Raw genomic sequence first — 18535 nt, 5'->3', positions numbered from 1 at the left:
TTTGTTGAGTTGTCATCATTGCAATGGTTAACTGAGTCTTAAACGTGCAACTCCCAAAAAATCTTTATTGAACAAACAGAATTTATGATGGATTATTTTGTAGAACAATCATTCCCTTAACTGACAGATTAAGTAACACACCATATCCAAAGAAATCCAACTGCATTCAAAACAGAGCAAATATTCATTTAAGGGAGGAGTTTGCATTCAAAGAAATCTTGTTCATACTTTAATTTGTCATATTTGTTAACGGTCAGTATAAAGCTGGGAGTAATTAATTATTTAGTAACATGATCTGAAAAACTAAAACATTCCTCCCCATTTTGTAGCTTATTTCAGAAACCACCGCACCTGACAAAGAACAACCAATGACGGAAAGTTTAACCAACAACAAGTCAATCATTTGTTGTGACAACCATGAACAATGAAATCAAGAAGCAGTGAAATGATAATTCAACAAATGGACTCTATTTGCACATCAATGATGGGAAACTCTCCCCGTAGGCTAAACCTAAACTCTGTCGGTCACAATTCACAATAACTGCGAACATGTACTCTTGTGAGGTTTTAATAGTAAAGTAAGGCTACATCTAAATTTTGCATGTGTTTTTTTTAAACTGCAAACTCCCCATTTAAGTGATGATTGTTCTTTTCTTCTTCTTTTAAAGAGTATAAGCAGCCCCTCTATAACATGGACAATTCCAGCCACTGGGAAGAAAAACAAACGGCAAAGCAATGTTATTGTCAAGTATAACTTCATATTTTCACTCCACCTCATACCTGCAAGTAAGTCAACTCAATAACACCAGAACCATTGTCTATGGACTGGAATGCATCTGTTGGGAAGAAAGGTTGCAAATATTTTTTGAAATTTGTTCATACAGTACAAATCAAAAGTTTTGAAACAGCTTCACGTCAATGTTAGACAAACTCACGGAAAAGTGACTCCAAGCGGATAAGGCAGCACACAAAGTTGTCAAAGTCTATGGAGTACTCTGGTTCCCTGTAGCGAGCAACGACTATCTGATGCAACTGGTTGTTGAGTGAGAAACCTGCAAACCAAATTTCAAATAACAAAAAAGTTTCACCCACAGATTACACATGTCCCTAAAGTGAGTCGAAGTCAAATTCTAATCAAAACATCATCTGACATTATTTGAAATGGACTCACCAGCGTCTTCTACTGCTAACCGCATCTCAGAAGAGCTCATGCAGCCACTATTGTCTGCATCTTTGTCTTTGTAAATGTCCTAATGGGAGAACCAAACTGCTCATTATCTGCAATCACCAATCGAACTGAATACGTAAAATAGTCACCGGCCACAGCATTAGTCGGCAAAACAGATTTAAAGCCGTGATCAAAAACTTACCAAAAACTTTTCAATCTTGCTCCACAAAATCTTAAATTCCACCAGTCCTAGTTTGCCGCTTCCATCTTTCTTTGAAGGGATTGTTAAAGGTAATGTAAAGTTCATTTAATGCAGACAAATTCACAACTAATTGGGTGTTAAGTTAACTAATTGTACACACATCAACAATCATATATATATATTTTTTTTTGCAGGGTGGTTTATACCGTGTTTATCTTATGATGTCATATTTTTCTGTAACTGACTTCTAAGAGGTGAAATCAAGCCACATCCAGATATATTTATTTGAACTGCCTTCTGGCAGTGTGTTGGAATCGAGGCTCAAAGGATACGTCAAGCAGGTTGACCATGTTGCGACACGTGGTCAAGCTGAACCCATCAGTTTTGATGTCCCCTCCTGAAAAAGGGACAAGGATCAAGTTATTTGTGGATCAATAACTGTTACTGGAGGTAACTGCTCATATTGAATTAGCTTGATAAATTTTCTCTTACGGTTTTTAACCACTCTGTTGAGGATTCTCTGCAGCTCAAATGCAGAAATCTCCACATCCTAAAAGTCAAATCAAAATGATTACACATTTAAACTTAAATTTAAAAAAAAGTGTTTCAATCAAGTACTTGAAGAGAAAACATTCAAGAATTGATGACTCACATGTCCGGCCAGCTGTCCAAACAGTCTCTTGAACCTGTCATCAATATCGCCTTCATCGATGTCAATCTAAAGAGTAAAAATTGAAGAGAAAAAAAATCTGGATGATTTGCCACTCCACCCGGCTGCATTTTGACCAAGCAAAATGATTTTACCTGTTCAACATGGCAATCAACGAGATCGTCAATTTCACTGACAACAGACAAAGATAATTGCTTTACATTTTAATCAAATCACACTGCTCAATATTACACCCTGTAATACATACTGAAAATCCGCTGGTTTCTCGGAGAACACCCGGATATAAAAGTCTCCATTCTTGTTGGGCTCAAATGTGGAGGGAATGATGAGGTACTCCCCAGGAGGCAGATGGTGACGGCTGCTCACTTCTCGGAGATTGATGAAGGTCTCAGAGCGTGCTGCTGAGCGGTTACGCAAGAAGAAATTTTTCTTCAGGTGCACTTGCGTGGCGCCATAATACTGGAAAATGACACATAGAAAAGTCACATGAGAATATGTCGAAACATTGTGGTGGGAAAATGTAACATCAATGCAGTATTTTAAACATAGATAGCGTGTTCCAGAGAAACAAATGTCTGCTTTTTCCACTCCCACCTCCTCAGGCAGCTGGGGAAAAGAAGACAAAAACAAAACCACAATAAGAAAAGAGGGTCGGTGATATGTAGCGTCAGTATTTTATTTTGACTTCCAGTGTTGTTCACCTCATACATGAGGAAGCCGATGGTCTCCATATCCTCCCCCATGTTTCTCTTGCGACGTTTGTTCTTCTGCATCAATCCTACGATGAATGTGCAGCCGTCTTCTCCATCATAGGGGTCATCATCCACTTGGTCAAGTTTTATGACAAACTGAGGATTCGTCCAGAAGGTTTCTAAGCAAATGAAGAACAACAGCGTTTTGGCAGCAACATATTCAATTCAATTAAAAAAATAAATAAATTCTTACTTTATGAATCATCAACAAAAAAACAAATCAGGAAAAATAAGTTATGTCAAGTACCAGGATAGTTTCTGCAGCCACCAGCAGAAACTCCAGTTCTCCAGGTTTCTTCAAACTCTATCTCCGCCCACTTCCTGTACTCTGATGTTAGGGCATCGGGTGTGAGGTTGCAGATCTCTATACGAGAATATTCTCTCAGGAAGTCAGAAAATGACATCCTATTGGAGAGCAGTGAGAGGATGAGCACAAAAATAATTAATTCTAGTGAAAGAAACAGTATAAACATTCAAATCTACACTTCTTCTTTTACTTGGATTTACTTGGCTCATGACCGTAAACAGCTATAAGGTCTTGCTTCTTTACCATTTTCATGTGTGTGTGAGTATCTGTGCATGTGCATGTGTGCGACTGTGATCAATTACCAGAATTCCCCATCTTCCTGGCGGTTAGTCAGCCTCTGGCGGTCATCATCGCTTACATATCTCCACTCAGAGGAGCTACAAAAATAGATTTCATTCAAATTTTGCAGGGGGGGGGGTGCATGTATATGAATGAACACTACCAACCACACGCCATCGTGAGAGGTGAAGCCACTGGTGGCCATCTTACGTTGCTATTTGCTATTTATAAATTACCGTGCATTGATTTAGCACTGTTTACTACTCACTTGTCACTCCAGGCTCCATTCCACTCCACCTGACCCCATGGATTTCTGATTCTGATCAGCTCCTCCATGCCTCCTCTGTACTCCACCTAACATTTAATACAGAAATGAAACCACTTATCTAGTGGTTATCTAGACAACTTTAGTTGTCTTTGTTGTCATGAGTATAAGCAATCCTGTGAGGCTGACTTTACCCGCTCAGCTGCTGTCACAGAGTAGGCGTGGCCCTTCACCAGCTTGCGATGCGTAATAGCTTCAGAGTCGGCTGCATTGGTGATCTGGGATGAACAGAAGTGTCAGTAACTATGGCGACAGATCGTGACCAATGTAATTATGAGTGCAGCAAGAAGTTCAAACTGACATCAATGGAGCATCCCAGAAGGGAGCCTCTTTCCAGGGCCTTCCTTAAGATATTAAAGAGGTGAGGATCGGGGTTGGATAGGTCATGGCTCTCAGCGATGCCTCCAGTGAAGTCCTCGAACCCTTCGGTGGTGCTTCCTCCTGAGAGAGCCTCGTAGCATCCATTTAACCTGTAGCAGCCAACGGAAGAAGGTGTAGAAGAATTCAGAAGCAACCCAGACTCAGATCAGATGCTTCAGTCATACTTGGCGTAGGCCTTCTCCAGCAGGGCACTCCAAAACTCAGATCCATCCTCTGAGTGGAGAAACAGCAGTTCTCCATCTCTGGTGGGTAAGCGGTCATCAACCACCACGTCCACCCAGTCACCAAACTGCCAGAACTAAAAATGCAAGAAGAAGTGCTGAAGCTAATCATCTAATGTGCAAATTCAGTTCCAGTTAGTCATATGCAAATTCAAGCCAGATTCTTTCAAATTCTCTTGGGTGGCTAGCTCAGCTCACTTAAGGTGGACAAACAGGCTCGCCCACTCTTAACACCATCTCGGGACTGTTCCTCTTTGCTTCACATTATTTAAATTTTGTGTGTGTGTGTGTGTGTGTGTTCAATTTATATATATATATATATATATATAAATATACCTCAAAATGGAAGATTCCAGCATAGTCCTCATCAAAACTTTGGTCATGCGGAACAACACGGGACAAAATCTGCTTGTTGAGTGTCAAGGACGCAATAGCCGCCAGGAGCCAGCAGTCACCTGACCACAAATTTGATTGTTTTACCAGAGAGCAAGAGCCGTTGGAAATTATGCTTCATATATGTACTATGTCATAATTAAACCACAGTAACTTGTCTTGTCTTGTCTGTTACCTAAAGCGCTCACCGCTGAGCCCTACCTATGTTTGGTCCAGACAGGGTGTAGACAGAGAGATCCTTGAAAAGCCAGTTCAACACATTTTGTACAAAGACTGCACGTGTACTATCTTTAGGCATTATACAGACCAGAGGAGTAAAAGCCATAATTTACAAGTATGCAAAGTATTTTTAAAAGAATTTTAGGTGTTGTGTGTGCATGTCTCACCAAGTGCTCCCTGACAAATGTCAGTCCTGGTGGCATCGCTCAGAATAAATTTGGGATTAGAAACAATTTCCTAAAAAAAAAAAAAGTCATTAATGAGTGAAACATGTAACAGTACTTTTTTTTTAGTTCAGACAGAGGAAAATGTACCGCTGCCACATGATTTGAGATTTTGTCAGTATCATTGTGAAGTGCATAGCTTTATTTAGGTAGCATATTATGTCATAATGAGTTAGCATGGTTTAAGATGCAATAGAGCAGGGAGGCAAGGTAGAGTATTTACTCCCGGAAACAAAATAAAAAGACACTTTAAATAAATAAAGATCCATAGGAACAAACAAACACAACGATACAACAAGGACTGGAAGAAACTAAGGAACGAAGCAAACAGGGAAGACAGAGGAACACCTGGGCAAGATGCAAATTGCAGAGGAAGCAATGAGAATGCATAAGGGACAGTTGCAGAATGCAAACAAAAGTGGAAACGCCCCAAGATATATAACACGCAAAACAGGATACAAATGACAAGAAATCAAAACTTTAATTATATATACAGGACTGTCTCAGAAAATTATAATATTGTGATAAAGTTTTTTATTTTCTGTAATGCAATTAAAAAAAAACAAAAATGTCATACGTTCTGGATTCATTACAAATCAGCTGAAATATTGCAAGCCTTTTATTAATTAAATTTTTGTTTTTTAATAGCATTACAGAAAATAAAGAACTTTATCACAATATTCTAATTTTCTGAGAAAGTCCTGTAAATGCAATAGTACCTCCCTTTAAAATACAAACTGTAAAGCCCTAGAAAGTCAGAAAAATTAGTATTTGCGTCATCACTGCTGTACTCACCGTGGGTCTCAACCACTTGATGCCTCGAACTTTATAGGATCCGGGTCCAAGTTCATTGAAGCCCAAGGATGCTGGAAGTGGCTCAAAGCTTTCATCCTCAAATAGGCGTCCTCTTTCCAGGCAGCTTCGCTTCAAAGCCTCATAGTCCTGGTTGAGGTATGGCACTGCCTTATCGTGAGTTCCGGTGCCTTGCAATTTGTCTCGGTTGTGCTGAAGCTTTTGTACAATGCCAGACATTTTCAGCGTCTTCTCAGTGACCCGTGCTGTTTGGTACTCTTCACTTAATGTCTGTGATGTGTTGCTACACAACAATGTTGACTCAGGTGTGACCACGCCTTGTTTCTCAGACTGTTTAACTACGTGGCATTTGTGAGAATGTCAAAATAAAATACATAAGCAGGAAGGTTCCTGAGTCATCAGTACTATTAAATGGTGGTTTCTTACTGCCCCCTGATTTATATATTTAAAACACATTTGCATAGCTTTGTGATATGGGGGTCGGTAGTCCAAAATGTTTATTTAACTCTTCAGTTTTTCCCATCTCACAAATACATTGACACTCTCAATCATTTTCGAAATATCATTCTGTTTCCCTAAAAAACAACACACGTTCCTTGCTTGTGTGGTCCAGTTCTCCCGCTAGTAGAGATTACCAGGCACGGCCGTTGCAGAAAAACAAGACAAAACAATTCAAGAGAATTTAATTTGTACAATATACACATAGTGACAACCAACTCGCAGATGCAGCCGTACTACCTGATGTATATCCACCTAGATTTTTCTGGAGTTTTAAACATTTCTGATTGAGGGAAAAAAAACAGACTAAGAATACACAACTAAGATGAATGTGTATTTGCATGCTTACTGAATAGCATTTCCACTTTAACGAGACAGCCAACAATGCTGTCAAAGTCGATTGCATAGTGAACATCAGCATTGCAATCGAGCAACCTGCAGTATAGCACTGTTGACGTAAAGACCTGTGGACAAACATCACTTGTCATTATTTTTTCAAAGGTACTGAGGTCATTGTCAACGCTTAGGGATTATTTGAGATCCGCCAGGGTGTCGCATAAAACCGGCATTAAATTTCACAGCCTCTCCCATGCTTGTTTTGTTCTTGTGGCGAGTGAATGAAGTTGACACGATCCACCCCCGTTTGACCGGTTTATCCAGTTTACTGTTAACTGCTCCACTGCACAAATGAGTCAGAACACTGTTGAGCCCATCAAATGAAGGGTAAAATAGCATCGACCCACCCACTAACACAATAAAAACGGGTGTGGTGCCTTTTTTAAGTCAGTCAAGATAAAAATAAAAAGTGGTATGGGAATACGATTAGAGATGGCGGCCAGTAAGTAACAGCAAGGTGTGACCTTAGCGTTACTACATTAATGGGAAGGAAACATTCAGTCCATTCAATAGTACAGATAGTTTGTTTGTTTTGGTTTTATTGCGTATAGTCAAATATTACAAATAATACAAAGCCTCCTGTTTGTTTTCAGACAAAAAAGTATTGCATAAAACCATTTGCAGATTAAATTGAAGGAGCAGAATAAACACAAAGAGAGAGAAAAAAGCCATTTGAAAAGAAGTGAAAAGAAACATAGCTTATTAGCTCTCACCCCTTTATTGAAAAGTAATTATATGGACATATAATATATAATATATAGAATAACATAATATACATACTTATCTATTCACAGGCAAAAATATCTATACTCCTATACACATGGCATAAGTATACATATCCATGGCTACATACTCATCCATTCATCCATTCATCCATTCATCCATTCATCCATTCATCCATTCATCCATCCATCCATTCATCCATCCATCCATTCATCCATCCATCCATTCATCCATCCATCCATCCATCCATCCATCCATCTACACGCCCACACGCACTGCAGCAGTATGCACTGAAAGATTAAATCACATAAAATCAATTTTAGTTTTTTGTTTACTTTTAATTCAGCCTCAATTAAACTCTTGCAGTCTTGGTTTGAGAGGAACTTGCTCCAGTGCTGCATCGACTGCACCTTCTAGCCGCTAGAATCTAGCGTGTGTGCGCATGAACGCTCGCTCGTAAATGGGCAGTGTTAGCTACGCTACTGACAGCCGTTCAGATTGTGCTCGGACTATTCACAATCTGAAGAGTAAATGGCCAATCTGTCATTTAAAGAGCGGCTGTCTTCTCTGTTATTTCAGAAGGTGGGCGAGTCATTGAGCAACTAAGAAGGCTATTCCGCTTGGACGTGGGAGAGGAAAACAATATAGCAGGAAAGGAATACGTATGTTAGCTAGCTAATGTTAGCTTGCCAGTGCAATGGTGAGTGAGGTTTTAGCTTCTTGTAAACTAATCTACTTGTCAGTACAACGCGGACTGACACTAGCGATTGTTACGCCGGTATCAGCTATTTGACGTTTGTGTGCGCTGTTGCGAGATGATTTGTTGACCCCACTTGACATGTTGTGGGCCCTCAAGCGAATCCTTAGCAAGAGTCACTCCCCACTTGAAACAGCAAGACACCATTGCTGAGTTTAGGAGTCTGCCAGTTTGGGACTAGTAGTCTCTACCCTACTAGTGCAGCACTTTGCGATGCAGTTACACCTCCAAGCTTTTCTTTATGGGTAACAAATTGAGACAAATCTGTTTTGGTCTTCTTACATACGATAAGCTTAATCTTGAACTTAACCTGCAGAGTTATTTTCGCCAACTGTCCTACTTTCGTGTGTGTTACAATTTAAAAATACACAAGCGAAGCACATTTATTTATACTGTACATACGAGTGGTCGGAAATGTTTTGCACAAGTAATGCATTGGCGGAAACAACCAGTCAACAATCTGTTTATTTTCTTATTTGCATAATATTTGTAAAACACTGTAATTCATTTGAATAATTCATTCTAAATGTTATTATTGAAATTAATCCGGTTAATTATTCCATTTAATTGCTATTAATAATAATTATTATTATCAACGAATCAATTACTAAGTAAATAAAAACTATGCATCTACTGTATATCGTCATCGCCTTCCTAAGGCACAAAAAAGTTGAGTCAGATTGTGAGTGTATAATAATTATTAATCATTTATAGGGGGTAGTGCAATGACCCTTGACGGGGATGACGCTAAAGCTATTCATCACTCAACTCTCGTTTATTTGATTCATATTCATACTTCTCTTTGTAATAACTGTTATATGTATCTGTTTTCTTTAGCCAGTCCCAGATGATGTGAGGCAACTCAGAGTGTAGGCACCACCATGACTGAAGTTCAGGCCACGGTGGAGTTCTCAGTGGAGCTCCACAAGTTTTACAATGTGGACCTGTTCCAAAGAGGGTGAGTTAGACTTGATCGTGTTAAACCTTGGGGTCTCAGCAAGCTAATTATATTGGTGCAATCACCAAGGGATATGCCAAAGGTCGTGGTGCATACATTTGTTCAGTTCACATTGGGTGTAGTGATAAGTGAATGAAATGTTAAATGAACTTTGAGTTTAGTGGCGAGGAACAGCTTTAATGGCTTTTAAAATTAAATATCAGCAACATATTACAAATAGATAAAATCAATAATTTGTCTTTTCCAGAACCAAATGATACAGACAAGTTCAATACTAACAGTTTGAACATGGAAAATTATTGTGCTTTAAAAAGTACATATTTTATTTAGTTGTAGGTAATTTTGAACTCCAGCAAAACACTTCAACTCATGTAGATGAGTGACTGCAAAAGAAAATGGTTATTATTTATTCAGAAAGGGTTTGCTCTCATTTTACAAATCAAGCCACTGGGAGGTAGTGGTGGTTTATTCATTTATTAGTGACACTCGAGACTGCACAAACATTCTGTAAGTCACGTCACATCAGTGTGTGTTTTTCTTTAATATTTTAATTTTCAGGTTCTACCAGATTCGTGCCAGTCTGAAGATTCCTCCTCGGGTGCCGCATAAAATTGAAGCCAGTCTTCTTCACCCAAGCGGTAATTACACATTATTTGTGAGGATGATTAAAATGTTTTTATACACTGAGTTTTATGTAGTTAGGATTGTAAAGAAGACATTCATGTGCATCACTGGGTCCACAAATGGTCTTCTTTGTCTAGGCTCTGATCTCGCATTTCCCGCTTCAGTCCAAGATGACGTCATCTCCAGCAAAACCTTTCAGATTCTGTACAAGAATGAAGAGGTTGTCGTCAACGATGTGCTCATCTTTAAAGTCATGTTGCTTCTGGATGAGAAGAAGGTTTTTGTTTTCAACTGTACTTTTGTGGAATATTGCATTGCATGCTTTTAACTGTTCTCTAAAAACATTGTAAAACAGGTGGAGGATTTCCTCTCTGATTTGGATTTCCAGCTCCTGTTAGATTTGTATTTCACTGATGGTGATTACACGTAAGTGTTGCTTGGTTTCTCACGTCTTAGTGGTAGTCTCAAAATAATTTTATGCGAGTGTGATAAAGCTAATGAATTATGTTTGTTCTTTTTGTTTCATATTTACAGACCAGATGAGCCAAGCTCATTACAGAATATCAGCAGCCGCACACTCCGTTTGCACTTGAGCCTTCAGCGAGGCATCCACCAGCACATTAACGTCATGTTTGACTACTTCCACCTTTCGGTCATGTCCGTCGCTATTCACGCCTCCCTTGTGGCGCTACATCAACCACTTATCAGGTAAAACCGCTTCACACCTCAGCAAAGTCTTCCAGTCACATTTTGGCAAACCTGATATTTGACTTTTATTGCTACACAAACAACTACACACTTCACATTCACAGATTTTACAGTAATATATGCTGAATTTTGTATACTTGTATGTACTTTGCTGCCTAGTTTTCCTCGGCCAGTGAAGACAACATGGCTTAATCGCAATGCCCCGGCACAGAGCAAGGACTCAGTTATCCCGCCTCTAGAGAACGTGGTGTTTGGCAGCAGTTATGTCAAGCAGGTGTCAGCAGATGTAAGTTATCACACTAGTTCAATATTAAATTGAGATTTGTTATTTACAGTAATATTGGAATCATATTTCATGTAAGACTTGAACAGGAAACCTCGTTTTGAAATATTGGGAATACTGGAATACTAAATTTTATTACAATTTTATAATAATGTAAAAAAAAGAAAAATGTAGTAAATTCAGTCATTTATTTATCTCCTCATTTTTTCTCTTCTTAATCCCTCAGGGCAGATCATTCCTGGTATCCGACCACTGTGTGCAGCATGCCCTCACCCTCCACCATAACATGTGCTCCAGTCTCTTACTTGCCTACCAGGGCCTGTTTGACTACTTCACCAATGTCACTAAGGACCTGCCATCTTCCCATCGTATGGAATTAGGTAAACAGCATCCTTGTTCATTCATTCAAAGCAAACTGTACATGCAATAGAATGCATGCTTGTCTGTAGTCTTTATCATTGATATTTCTGAAGCATTACACGCAAGTTATATTTCATATTCTCATGTCATTTCATCCGAATGAAAATGTTGGACCCATCAAAGAATTTCCAAATTAATTTGGAATGATTACATCTATTAGCCCCACACACCAAATCCTAATCATTAGATTGCCCAGGCGCAACTCAATATTATGTTGATGACTTACCAAAACTAATATGCACCGGTGGACAAATACTAAACCATCCCAAAAGGACGAATTAATAAAAAGGTTAAACATGACTATATGTGGAATCCTACTAGCCAAGCCCAGCATGCAAGTCCTATATGAGCGAGTACTAAGAAGACCCTATCCCCGAAGTCAAAGGCACGTCTACATAGGTATGTCCTGCCCCTTACTATGCATACCTCGAATCAGCCTGCCTTTCTCTCCTTTTTCCCCCTCTTCACTCCACTTATCTTGTATCTATACAGAAAATGGCACACTCCTATTGCGACCATGTACTGAGCAGATGCAACTAAACTGCTGCCAACTTTTTCCTCCCTGTCTCTGTTGCACACTTTTGAAGTCGTGGTAGTAGCCACCGACTTGAATAACGTTCATTCTTTTCTGATCTTATCGTCTTGTCCTAGAATAATGATTACTTTCCCCACACGAGTACTCTCTAACACTGCACTGTTGTTCAGTCTTTCTCAGACATATCCATGTAGTCATCAGGTAAAGTACACAAGTAAGTCACAGGGGCAACAATGTTCTCTTTCTTTTCAGAAAAACATGACTTGGAGGCCCGTCTCACTGAGTTATGTGAACAAGTGAAGGTAGGACCTGTTGAATAATACAGCGACGCAAACATGTTCCACTCTCTAATAATGTAATACTTTTGTTCAAAGCAGACTGGCATGCCATCCATCAAAGTTGTTTTGGGACGATAGACTGATAGTAATGTTTATTTTACAACATGAACTATTTGCTTCACTTTCTAGGTTATCTATGTTTCTATTATCATTTTATAATCTTAATATTTTCCTTTTTTTAACATTATGTAATAAGTGTAATAACATTTTAACACTATATGGATAGCCATTTATTCCTTCATTCATCTACTGAACCTCTCTATCCTCGGGGGTTGCGGGCATGCAGCAGCCTTTCTCAGCAGTATTTGAGCAGTAGGCGGGGGATGCCCTTAACTGGTCACCAATCACAGAGCAAACATAGACAAACATTTACACCCATAATCACACCTACACACAATTAATGGTACATGGGCCTCTTTGGAATGTAGGAAAAAACCAGACTACCCAGAAAAAACAGTCAGGCACAGGGGGAACACGCAAAAGCCACATAGGAAGGCTGGAGCCAGAATTGAACCCTGCACCTCTGAACTGTGAGGTGGACGTGCTAACCAGTGCACCAACATACTGACTGATATCCAATGTATTAAAAACAAAATACTGTATACTAATTAGGTTTTAGAGCCAGAGTGAACTTAACTTATAGGTAATAACATGCATTTTACTTAAAAAAAAACAAAAAAAAACGTTTTTTCAAGTATCTCAGTGGAAAATGTCTCTGCAAGTGTTTCTACCGCTTCATGCTCACTAGAGCCCTCTTCTGGTGTTTTTTTCCCCCCTTCAAACTAGCAAAAAGCCGAGTCCCCTGATGAGTTGGCAGAACTGGTTAACATGAATCTTGCCCAACTCTGCTCTCTGTTAATGGCTCTCTGGGGACAGTTTCTCGAGATTGTCTCCCTGCAGGAGCAAGTTGCTGCTCTTCTCGCTGTGGAGCACCACGCATTAAGAGTGAGTTCAAACATCTAATCATTCAACCATGTAATTCTGGAATAACAAGCATTTCTGTCTCATCAAACTACGCTCTGTAGTTGGTAAAGCAAACTTAATCTTGACAATGTACCTGCTGTTACTTCAGGTGAGGAGATTTGCAGAGGCTTTCTTCTGTCTCGAACATCCAAGACAGTCTGCTTTGGCCTATCAGGAGCTATAGTATGTTAGTCTACTGTAAAAGTCTTACTTTTGGTAAGTCGATAGTGTACTTCCATGTGTTAAATGAGTTATTTTCTTCTTTCCTCCCTCTGTCAGTGCCCACAGTCACCAGCAGATGACTAATGCCATCAAAAGTTCCAGCTACTTTCTTGCTCTGCCTCCACTTCCGGTGGAATGTGCAGATTTGGACGGCGACATTAGCTCTCTTCCGATCATTTTTGAGGATCGCTACCTAGATAGTATCACTGAAGGTCAGTGACAAACATTGGTGTACTTTTCGAAGGATCACAGAGTAGTTTTAAGTAACAAATGTGGGTTTTTTGTTTTTGTTTCTGTATTTATCATGGTCATCCTGGTTGGATTTTGAAGATCGCGACGGACCCTGGATGGGCATGCACAACACACGGTCAACGTCAGTGCCAAGTAAATCAGATAAATCTAGTTCTAAAGACTGTGCTGCAGTGGCCAGTCTTCTACCATCCGATTCTCAATGCACTTCTGCAACTAAAACCTGGTCTGACAGCTTTGAGCCACCTCCAAAGTCCAAAGGAAAATCTGTCAAACTGAAGAAGAATTCAAAGATTGAGAATCCAAAGAAGCTAATTAGACATGGCTCCAAGGACTCGGTGATTCTGGTGGGTTATAAGAATCTCAAAGCTCCTTTTGCTGACCCTAACACCAAGCATAAGGAAGGGGGTGCTCCCCTGAACTCAGCGGAGGACCAAGATGCCTTGCAAGTGGACTCGATTAGTTGTTTAAGGACTAATGATGATTCCGTCTCTGACCCCGGTGCCTCGTTGTCACATTTTGTTAAGACTGTGGTTGAGTCCGTCTCTGATGACAGTAGAACTTATACTGCTGCTTGTCATCAGACAGACACTGGAACTGGCGCTATGTGCCAACAACCTCCTAACAAAGACGACCAAGTCGATCGTAGTAACCAAAAGCAGCTGCAGTGGTCTGCTGGACCTAAGCAAATTGATGTTAAACCAAGTCTCAAAAATGAGGGTGGAAAAGTTACAGTTATTACGCCGTGTCGGACTGATGGTGCTAATAACAGCAATATTCCAGAGATTACCCAGACAGAATGTTACTCTAGCCAGTCTGTGGTGAAGACAACACAACATTGCCAGCATCCCTGTCTGGTCTCGGTACAAGTAAAGAGTGATTGTATCAGGCTGCCCGATGGAGCAGCCCTGAGTGCCTCTTCCCGCCTCTCAGACTCCGGCATTGAGAGTGAGCCCAGCTCTTTTGCAGCTCATCTTGTTTCAGGGTCTCAGGGACTCTGTGTGGTTGACTCAACAATGGCTGGCCCCCAGCCAGAGAAGACGACAGTGAGTTCTGCTCTCAGGCCTGCACAGCCAAGCGAAGTGCAACAGTGCTCTGAGGCAGCAGAGTCTCTTCAGCCAGAAGATAGCCGTGCTGCCAGAGGGGTTCAGTCATCGCTCACTTCTATCAATTCCTTGCCTTCAGACGATGAAGGTGAATATTCAAGTGGAGCTGATGTATTTTGCAGAAGGTCTAGTATTGTGGTACAGGAGCAGAGTGTTGTGTTTTCTGGGGAGCACACAAACAAACCCGCCGTTGATGCGGCCTGTCCCTCAGATTCCGCAACAGTAGATTCCCAGCTACTAAAATCTACCTGTGATTTTGAAATAGACCCCAACCTTATTGGGAGTCCTGAGGGCAGACTGGAGGAGGAATCTGGTCTCGAGGCCTTCAAAGAGTCTCGGAGTGAACCCCAAACTGCATGCCACTCAAGTAACTCCGCCACTAGTAGCACTGACCTGGTAAAACGTGGCATGGTAGAGAATTATTTTGGCTCAACTTCCAGCACAGATGTATCTGAGATAAGCCCTATAGAAACCTCCGCTATCACTCTGGGAATCCAAACAGGTCCTCAAGTTGAGGAGGATGAAGATGAAGGTGAGCACGAAATGATCGAGAATGGCTACTACGAGGAAGGAGATGCCTATGCCTTTGTCAATGGGGTTGCCGATGAGGAGCAAACTGGTGCTGCTAGCGCAGCTGCTCAGGACACGCAAGTTCTGTTCGAACAGCTCGTCATCGGCCACACCCACGAAAAGCAGGATTCTTCAAAAGCTCCTGACTGCTCCAACGTCGCCTCTGGTAGTACTGGGCAGAGGACACGGAGACATCATCCTTCTTTCTCCATGTCTTGTAATCTCAAGTGGTATGAATGTGTACCTGCACCGCAGATGAAGGAGTGAGTTGTCATCTGACATTCACAGATTACCGTTAGGCACGCATGAGAACAAAGCATTCATCGATTCAATTGTGATCATGTAGATTCATCAAGGCCAAGGAAGAAATGAAGCAATTGAAGCTTCCGGGCATCTTGTACAGCGAAGTTCCAGAGCTGGCGTCCACAGTACCCTACTTCAGCTTGGAGGAAGAGGAAAGCTGCGACGAGGGCATTCATCTTATTGTTTGCGTGCATGGCCTGGACGGTAAGGCTTCACAGCATGTTCCCCCCCAAGCATTATATGCCATACGTGATGTGGTTGTTCCCCAAATTGCCACAGGCAATAGTGCAGACCTGCGACTAGTGAAGACTTATCTGGAGCTCGGGCTCCCCGGTGCTCGTATAGACTTCCTTATGTCCGAGAGAAACCAGGTGATCTTTCCTGAACATTGTTTCATGATTTTTTTTGTGTGCAGTCAGCCTTATCATATCTTTTGTTTCCCACGCAGAATGACACCTTCGCAGACTTTGAGTCAATGACAGACAGGCTGTTGGATGAAATAATTCAGTATATTCAGCTTTACAACCTTACTCTTTCAAAAATAAGGTAATTGTAACGTAATTTGTTTACTTGTTTTTGTTCATTTCAGTAGGCACAGCTTGTACGTATGTTCAATCCACTGCATTCTATACATACCTTAACCTCTACTTTTCCTTTCAGTTTTGTTGGTCACTCGCTGGGGAATTTAATAGTTCGCTCTGTACTGACCAGGCCCAGGTTCAAATGTTACCTGAGTAGGTTACACACCTTCCTTTCACTTTCTGGTCCTCATTTGGGCACACTGTACAACAGTTCAGCATTGGTCAACACTGGTAGGTGTTGGGTCATGTCAGAGATTCTAATAATGGTGATAGCAGGCGGGATGCTGTTAAGCAACTTGTTGTTTCTAGGGCTTTGGTTCATGCAGAAGTGGAAGAAGTCTGGGTCATTGCTGCAGCTGACTTGCCGTGACCATTCAGATCCTCGACAGACTTTTCTCTATAAGCTCAGCAAGAAATCTGGTTTGTTGTGCCATTTTTGCTTATCTTGCGTTTTAGCTCCAAGTACCTCTAATGATGTTTTGTCTGCAGGTCTTCAGTTCTTCAAGAATGTGGTTCTGGTGGGTTCACTGCAGGATCGCTACGTTCCCTATCATTCTGCTCGGATAGAGATGTGCAAAACGGCATTAAAAGATAAACAAACCGGTAGGATACCTCAGTATTCAACTGCTGAGACGACCTTGTTCTGGTGCTTGTGTTCTGCATTTTTGTAAACATTCATTTCCATGCATTCTGTGTCTGCTAGCTATCTTGGCAGCATTTCTTTCATTAATTAGTTTAAAGTGGAGAAGAATCAGCCAAATAAGCAATATGAACAGCTCATTAAGGATTTGAACCTGTTCAGTGTTTATTTTTCATTTTTTGTCATGGACTCTGGGCAGACCTTTAGCTGTCCTGTTGTAAACCCTTGAGCTATTTGACATGACAAAAATGTTTCCAATATGGTGTTACCAGGTCCCGTGTATGCTGAGATGATTGAAAATCTGCTGCTGCCAGTACTTCAGAACAAAGACTGCAACCTCGTCCGATACGATGTCATCCACGCGCTTCCCAACACAGCCAATTCTCTCATCGGTCGGGCTGCCCACATCGCTGTTCTCGATTCAGAGATCTTCCTGGAGAAATTCTTCCTCGTTGCCGCTCTCAAGTTCTTTCAGTAGAACTGCATGAGGGAAAAGAAAATGTGGAGCTAATACCTCACTTCATTTGAATTTTACTCCAGTAACCATTGTTGGACTACTTATATATACTTTTTAATGAACCAAGTCATGCATCCTAATTATTTTCTCTCTCTCTCTGTTCACAGTAATAATGGAGGTGGGTTTTATTTTTCTACTGCCAATCGTGTTTGCAACATTTCTGCCAAGTTTTCATTCTTCTTTTCATTGTTATTTATGTATGTTCCTATACAACTGTATATTTGATTCATTTTAGCTGTTGAAATGAAACTAGAGCTGCTACATTGTTAAAATGGAAAGTCTGCACAGAGTCACCATTTGAAAACCAGTTTTTAGAGACCTTGCATTCATTTGCACCACAACTACATTTTACAAGCTTTTGTACAGATAAGTCATTTGTACAGGTTGCTTTTGTATTGACTGTTTTCCATCCTTTTTTAAAAGAAATGTTTGGATTTGAAACAACAATGTTATGCTCAGACTTCGAAGCTTTTCATTTGTTTTTAATTCTTTATGCAGCATTGTGCACATTTGCCAACACGGTGTTGGAGAAAATAGAACTGAAGCATAACATTTTCTCACAGGGAGCTTAAGCAATGCCCATTGTTGAACAAAAGCACATTTGATTTATGTCACCTGTTTATTGAGAACGTATTGCCAGTGTTTGGTTGGTGACATTGGGTGATTGTGTCAACTGGAAAGCATTGTTTGGACTAAAACGTGTTTTCTTGGTAAATGTTTATATTATTGTACCTTTAAAATTGACTCTATAAAACTTAATTTCTGATTTAACATTACTGCAGAGTATTTTGTTGCTTTTATGTACACATGTCAAACCCCTCAGTAGATGGCAGTGTTTATTAAACAAAGCATTCTGGCAAATTTGTGTTTCACAGCACATGTATTGCATAAGTAAAGATTTATGGTGGAAATATGTTGAGTGAAGTACATCAAAAGATCTAATTATAGTGGTGGACACACTGTGGTCAGGAACCGCTCCACGCCCTTTCCACCCCCAGGGCAATGTTTGCTGGCAACATTGAAAATACTTTAAAATGTACTTTGAAAGAAATACCCCACTAAGTAAAACAAAAAATCAAATTGAATAATTCCCACTATAAATTTCAAACCCTAATAATTAGAAATGCATTAGATTATTGTCTAATTGTAGTTCTAAATAGATCCCCCACCCCACCCCTAAATCAGGTATC

General features: G+C 40.4%; 2 protein-coding genes across 6 annotated transcripts; one reads left to right on the top strand and one right to left on the bottom strand.

Moving 5' to 3' along the window:
• Window positions 1–51: 51 nt before the first annotated feature.
• On the bottom strand, window positions 52–6240 carry LOC133158260 (calpain-2 catalytic subunit-like). 2 transcript variants are annotated; one of them, XM_061285346.1, is made up of 21 exons: window positions 5937–6240; window positions 5085–5154; window positions 4642–4760; window positions 4249–4382; window positions 4005–4173; window positions 3838–3921; window positions 3647–3732; window positions 3402–3476; window positions 3040–3197; window positions 2742–2911; window positions 2635–2646; window positions 2288–2499; window positions 2175–2211; window positions 2023–2088; window positions 1863–1920; window positions 1703–1767; window positions 1371–1439; window positions 1172–1250; window positions 936–1052; window positions 781–836; window positions 52–708 (listed from the first exon to the last, which is right to left on the bottom strand). In XM_061285346.1, exons 1-21 carry the CDS (start codon window positions 6171–6173, stop codon window positions 685–687), a joined length of 2097 nt encoding a protein of 698 aa, XP_061141330.1. In that variant the 5' UTR covers window positions 6174–6240; the 3' UTR covers window positions 52–684. The 2 variants fall into 2 exon arrangements, with proteins under 2 accessions (XP_061141330.1, XP_061141329.1); XM_061285345.1 differs by having other exon boundaries at window positions 2288–2646.
• A 1689-nt stretch (window positions 6241–7929) lies between these two features.
• fam135a (family with sequence similarity 135 member A) lies at window positions 7930–18121 on the top strand. Of its 4 annotated transcripts, XM_061285331.1 has the most exons (22): window positions 7932–8271; window positions 9166–9286; window positions 9845–9924; window positions 10048–10187; window positions 10266–10336; window positions 10445–10618; window positions 10778–10904; window positions 11128–11281; window positions 11643–11720; window positions 12109–12158; window positions 12981–13139; window positions 13267–13340; window positions 13437–13591; window positions 13710–14822; window positions 15237–15567; window positions 15651–15811; window positions 15887–15978; window positions 16056–16153; window positions 16268–16419; window positions 16498–16608; window positions 16678–16791; window positions 17101–18121. In XM_061285331.1, the coding sequence occupies exons 2-22, from the start codon at window positions 9210–9212 to the stop codon at window positions 17304–17306; spliced, it is 3717 nt and encodes a 1238-aa protein (XP_061141315.1). In that variant the 5' UTR covers window positions 7932–8271; window positions 9166–9209; the 3' UTR covers window positions 17307–18121. The 4 variants fall into 4 exon arrangements, with proteins under 4 accessions (XP_061141313.1, XP_061141314.1, XP_061141315.1 ...); XM_061285329.1 differs by having other exon boundaries at window positions 7930–8153; window positions 13710–15567; XM_061285328.1 differs by having other exon boundaries at window positions 13710–15567.
• The last annotated feature ends 414 nt before the right edge of the window (window positions 18122–18535 follow it).

Source organism: Syngnathus typhle, linkage group LG8 (genome assembly GCF_033458585.1).
Source record: "Syngnathus typhle isolate RoL2023-S1 ecotype Sweden linkage group LG8, RoL_Styp_1.0, whole genome shotgun sequence".
NCBI lineage: Eukaryota > Metazoa > Chordata > Actinopteri > Syngnathiformes > Syngnathidae > Syngnathus > Syngnathus typhle.
Note: the sequence above shows the minus strand (reverse complement) of the source record. Positions and strands in the feature narration are given on the sequence as shown.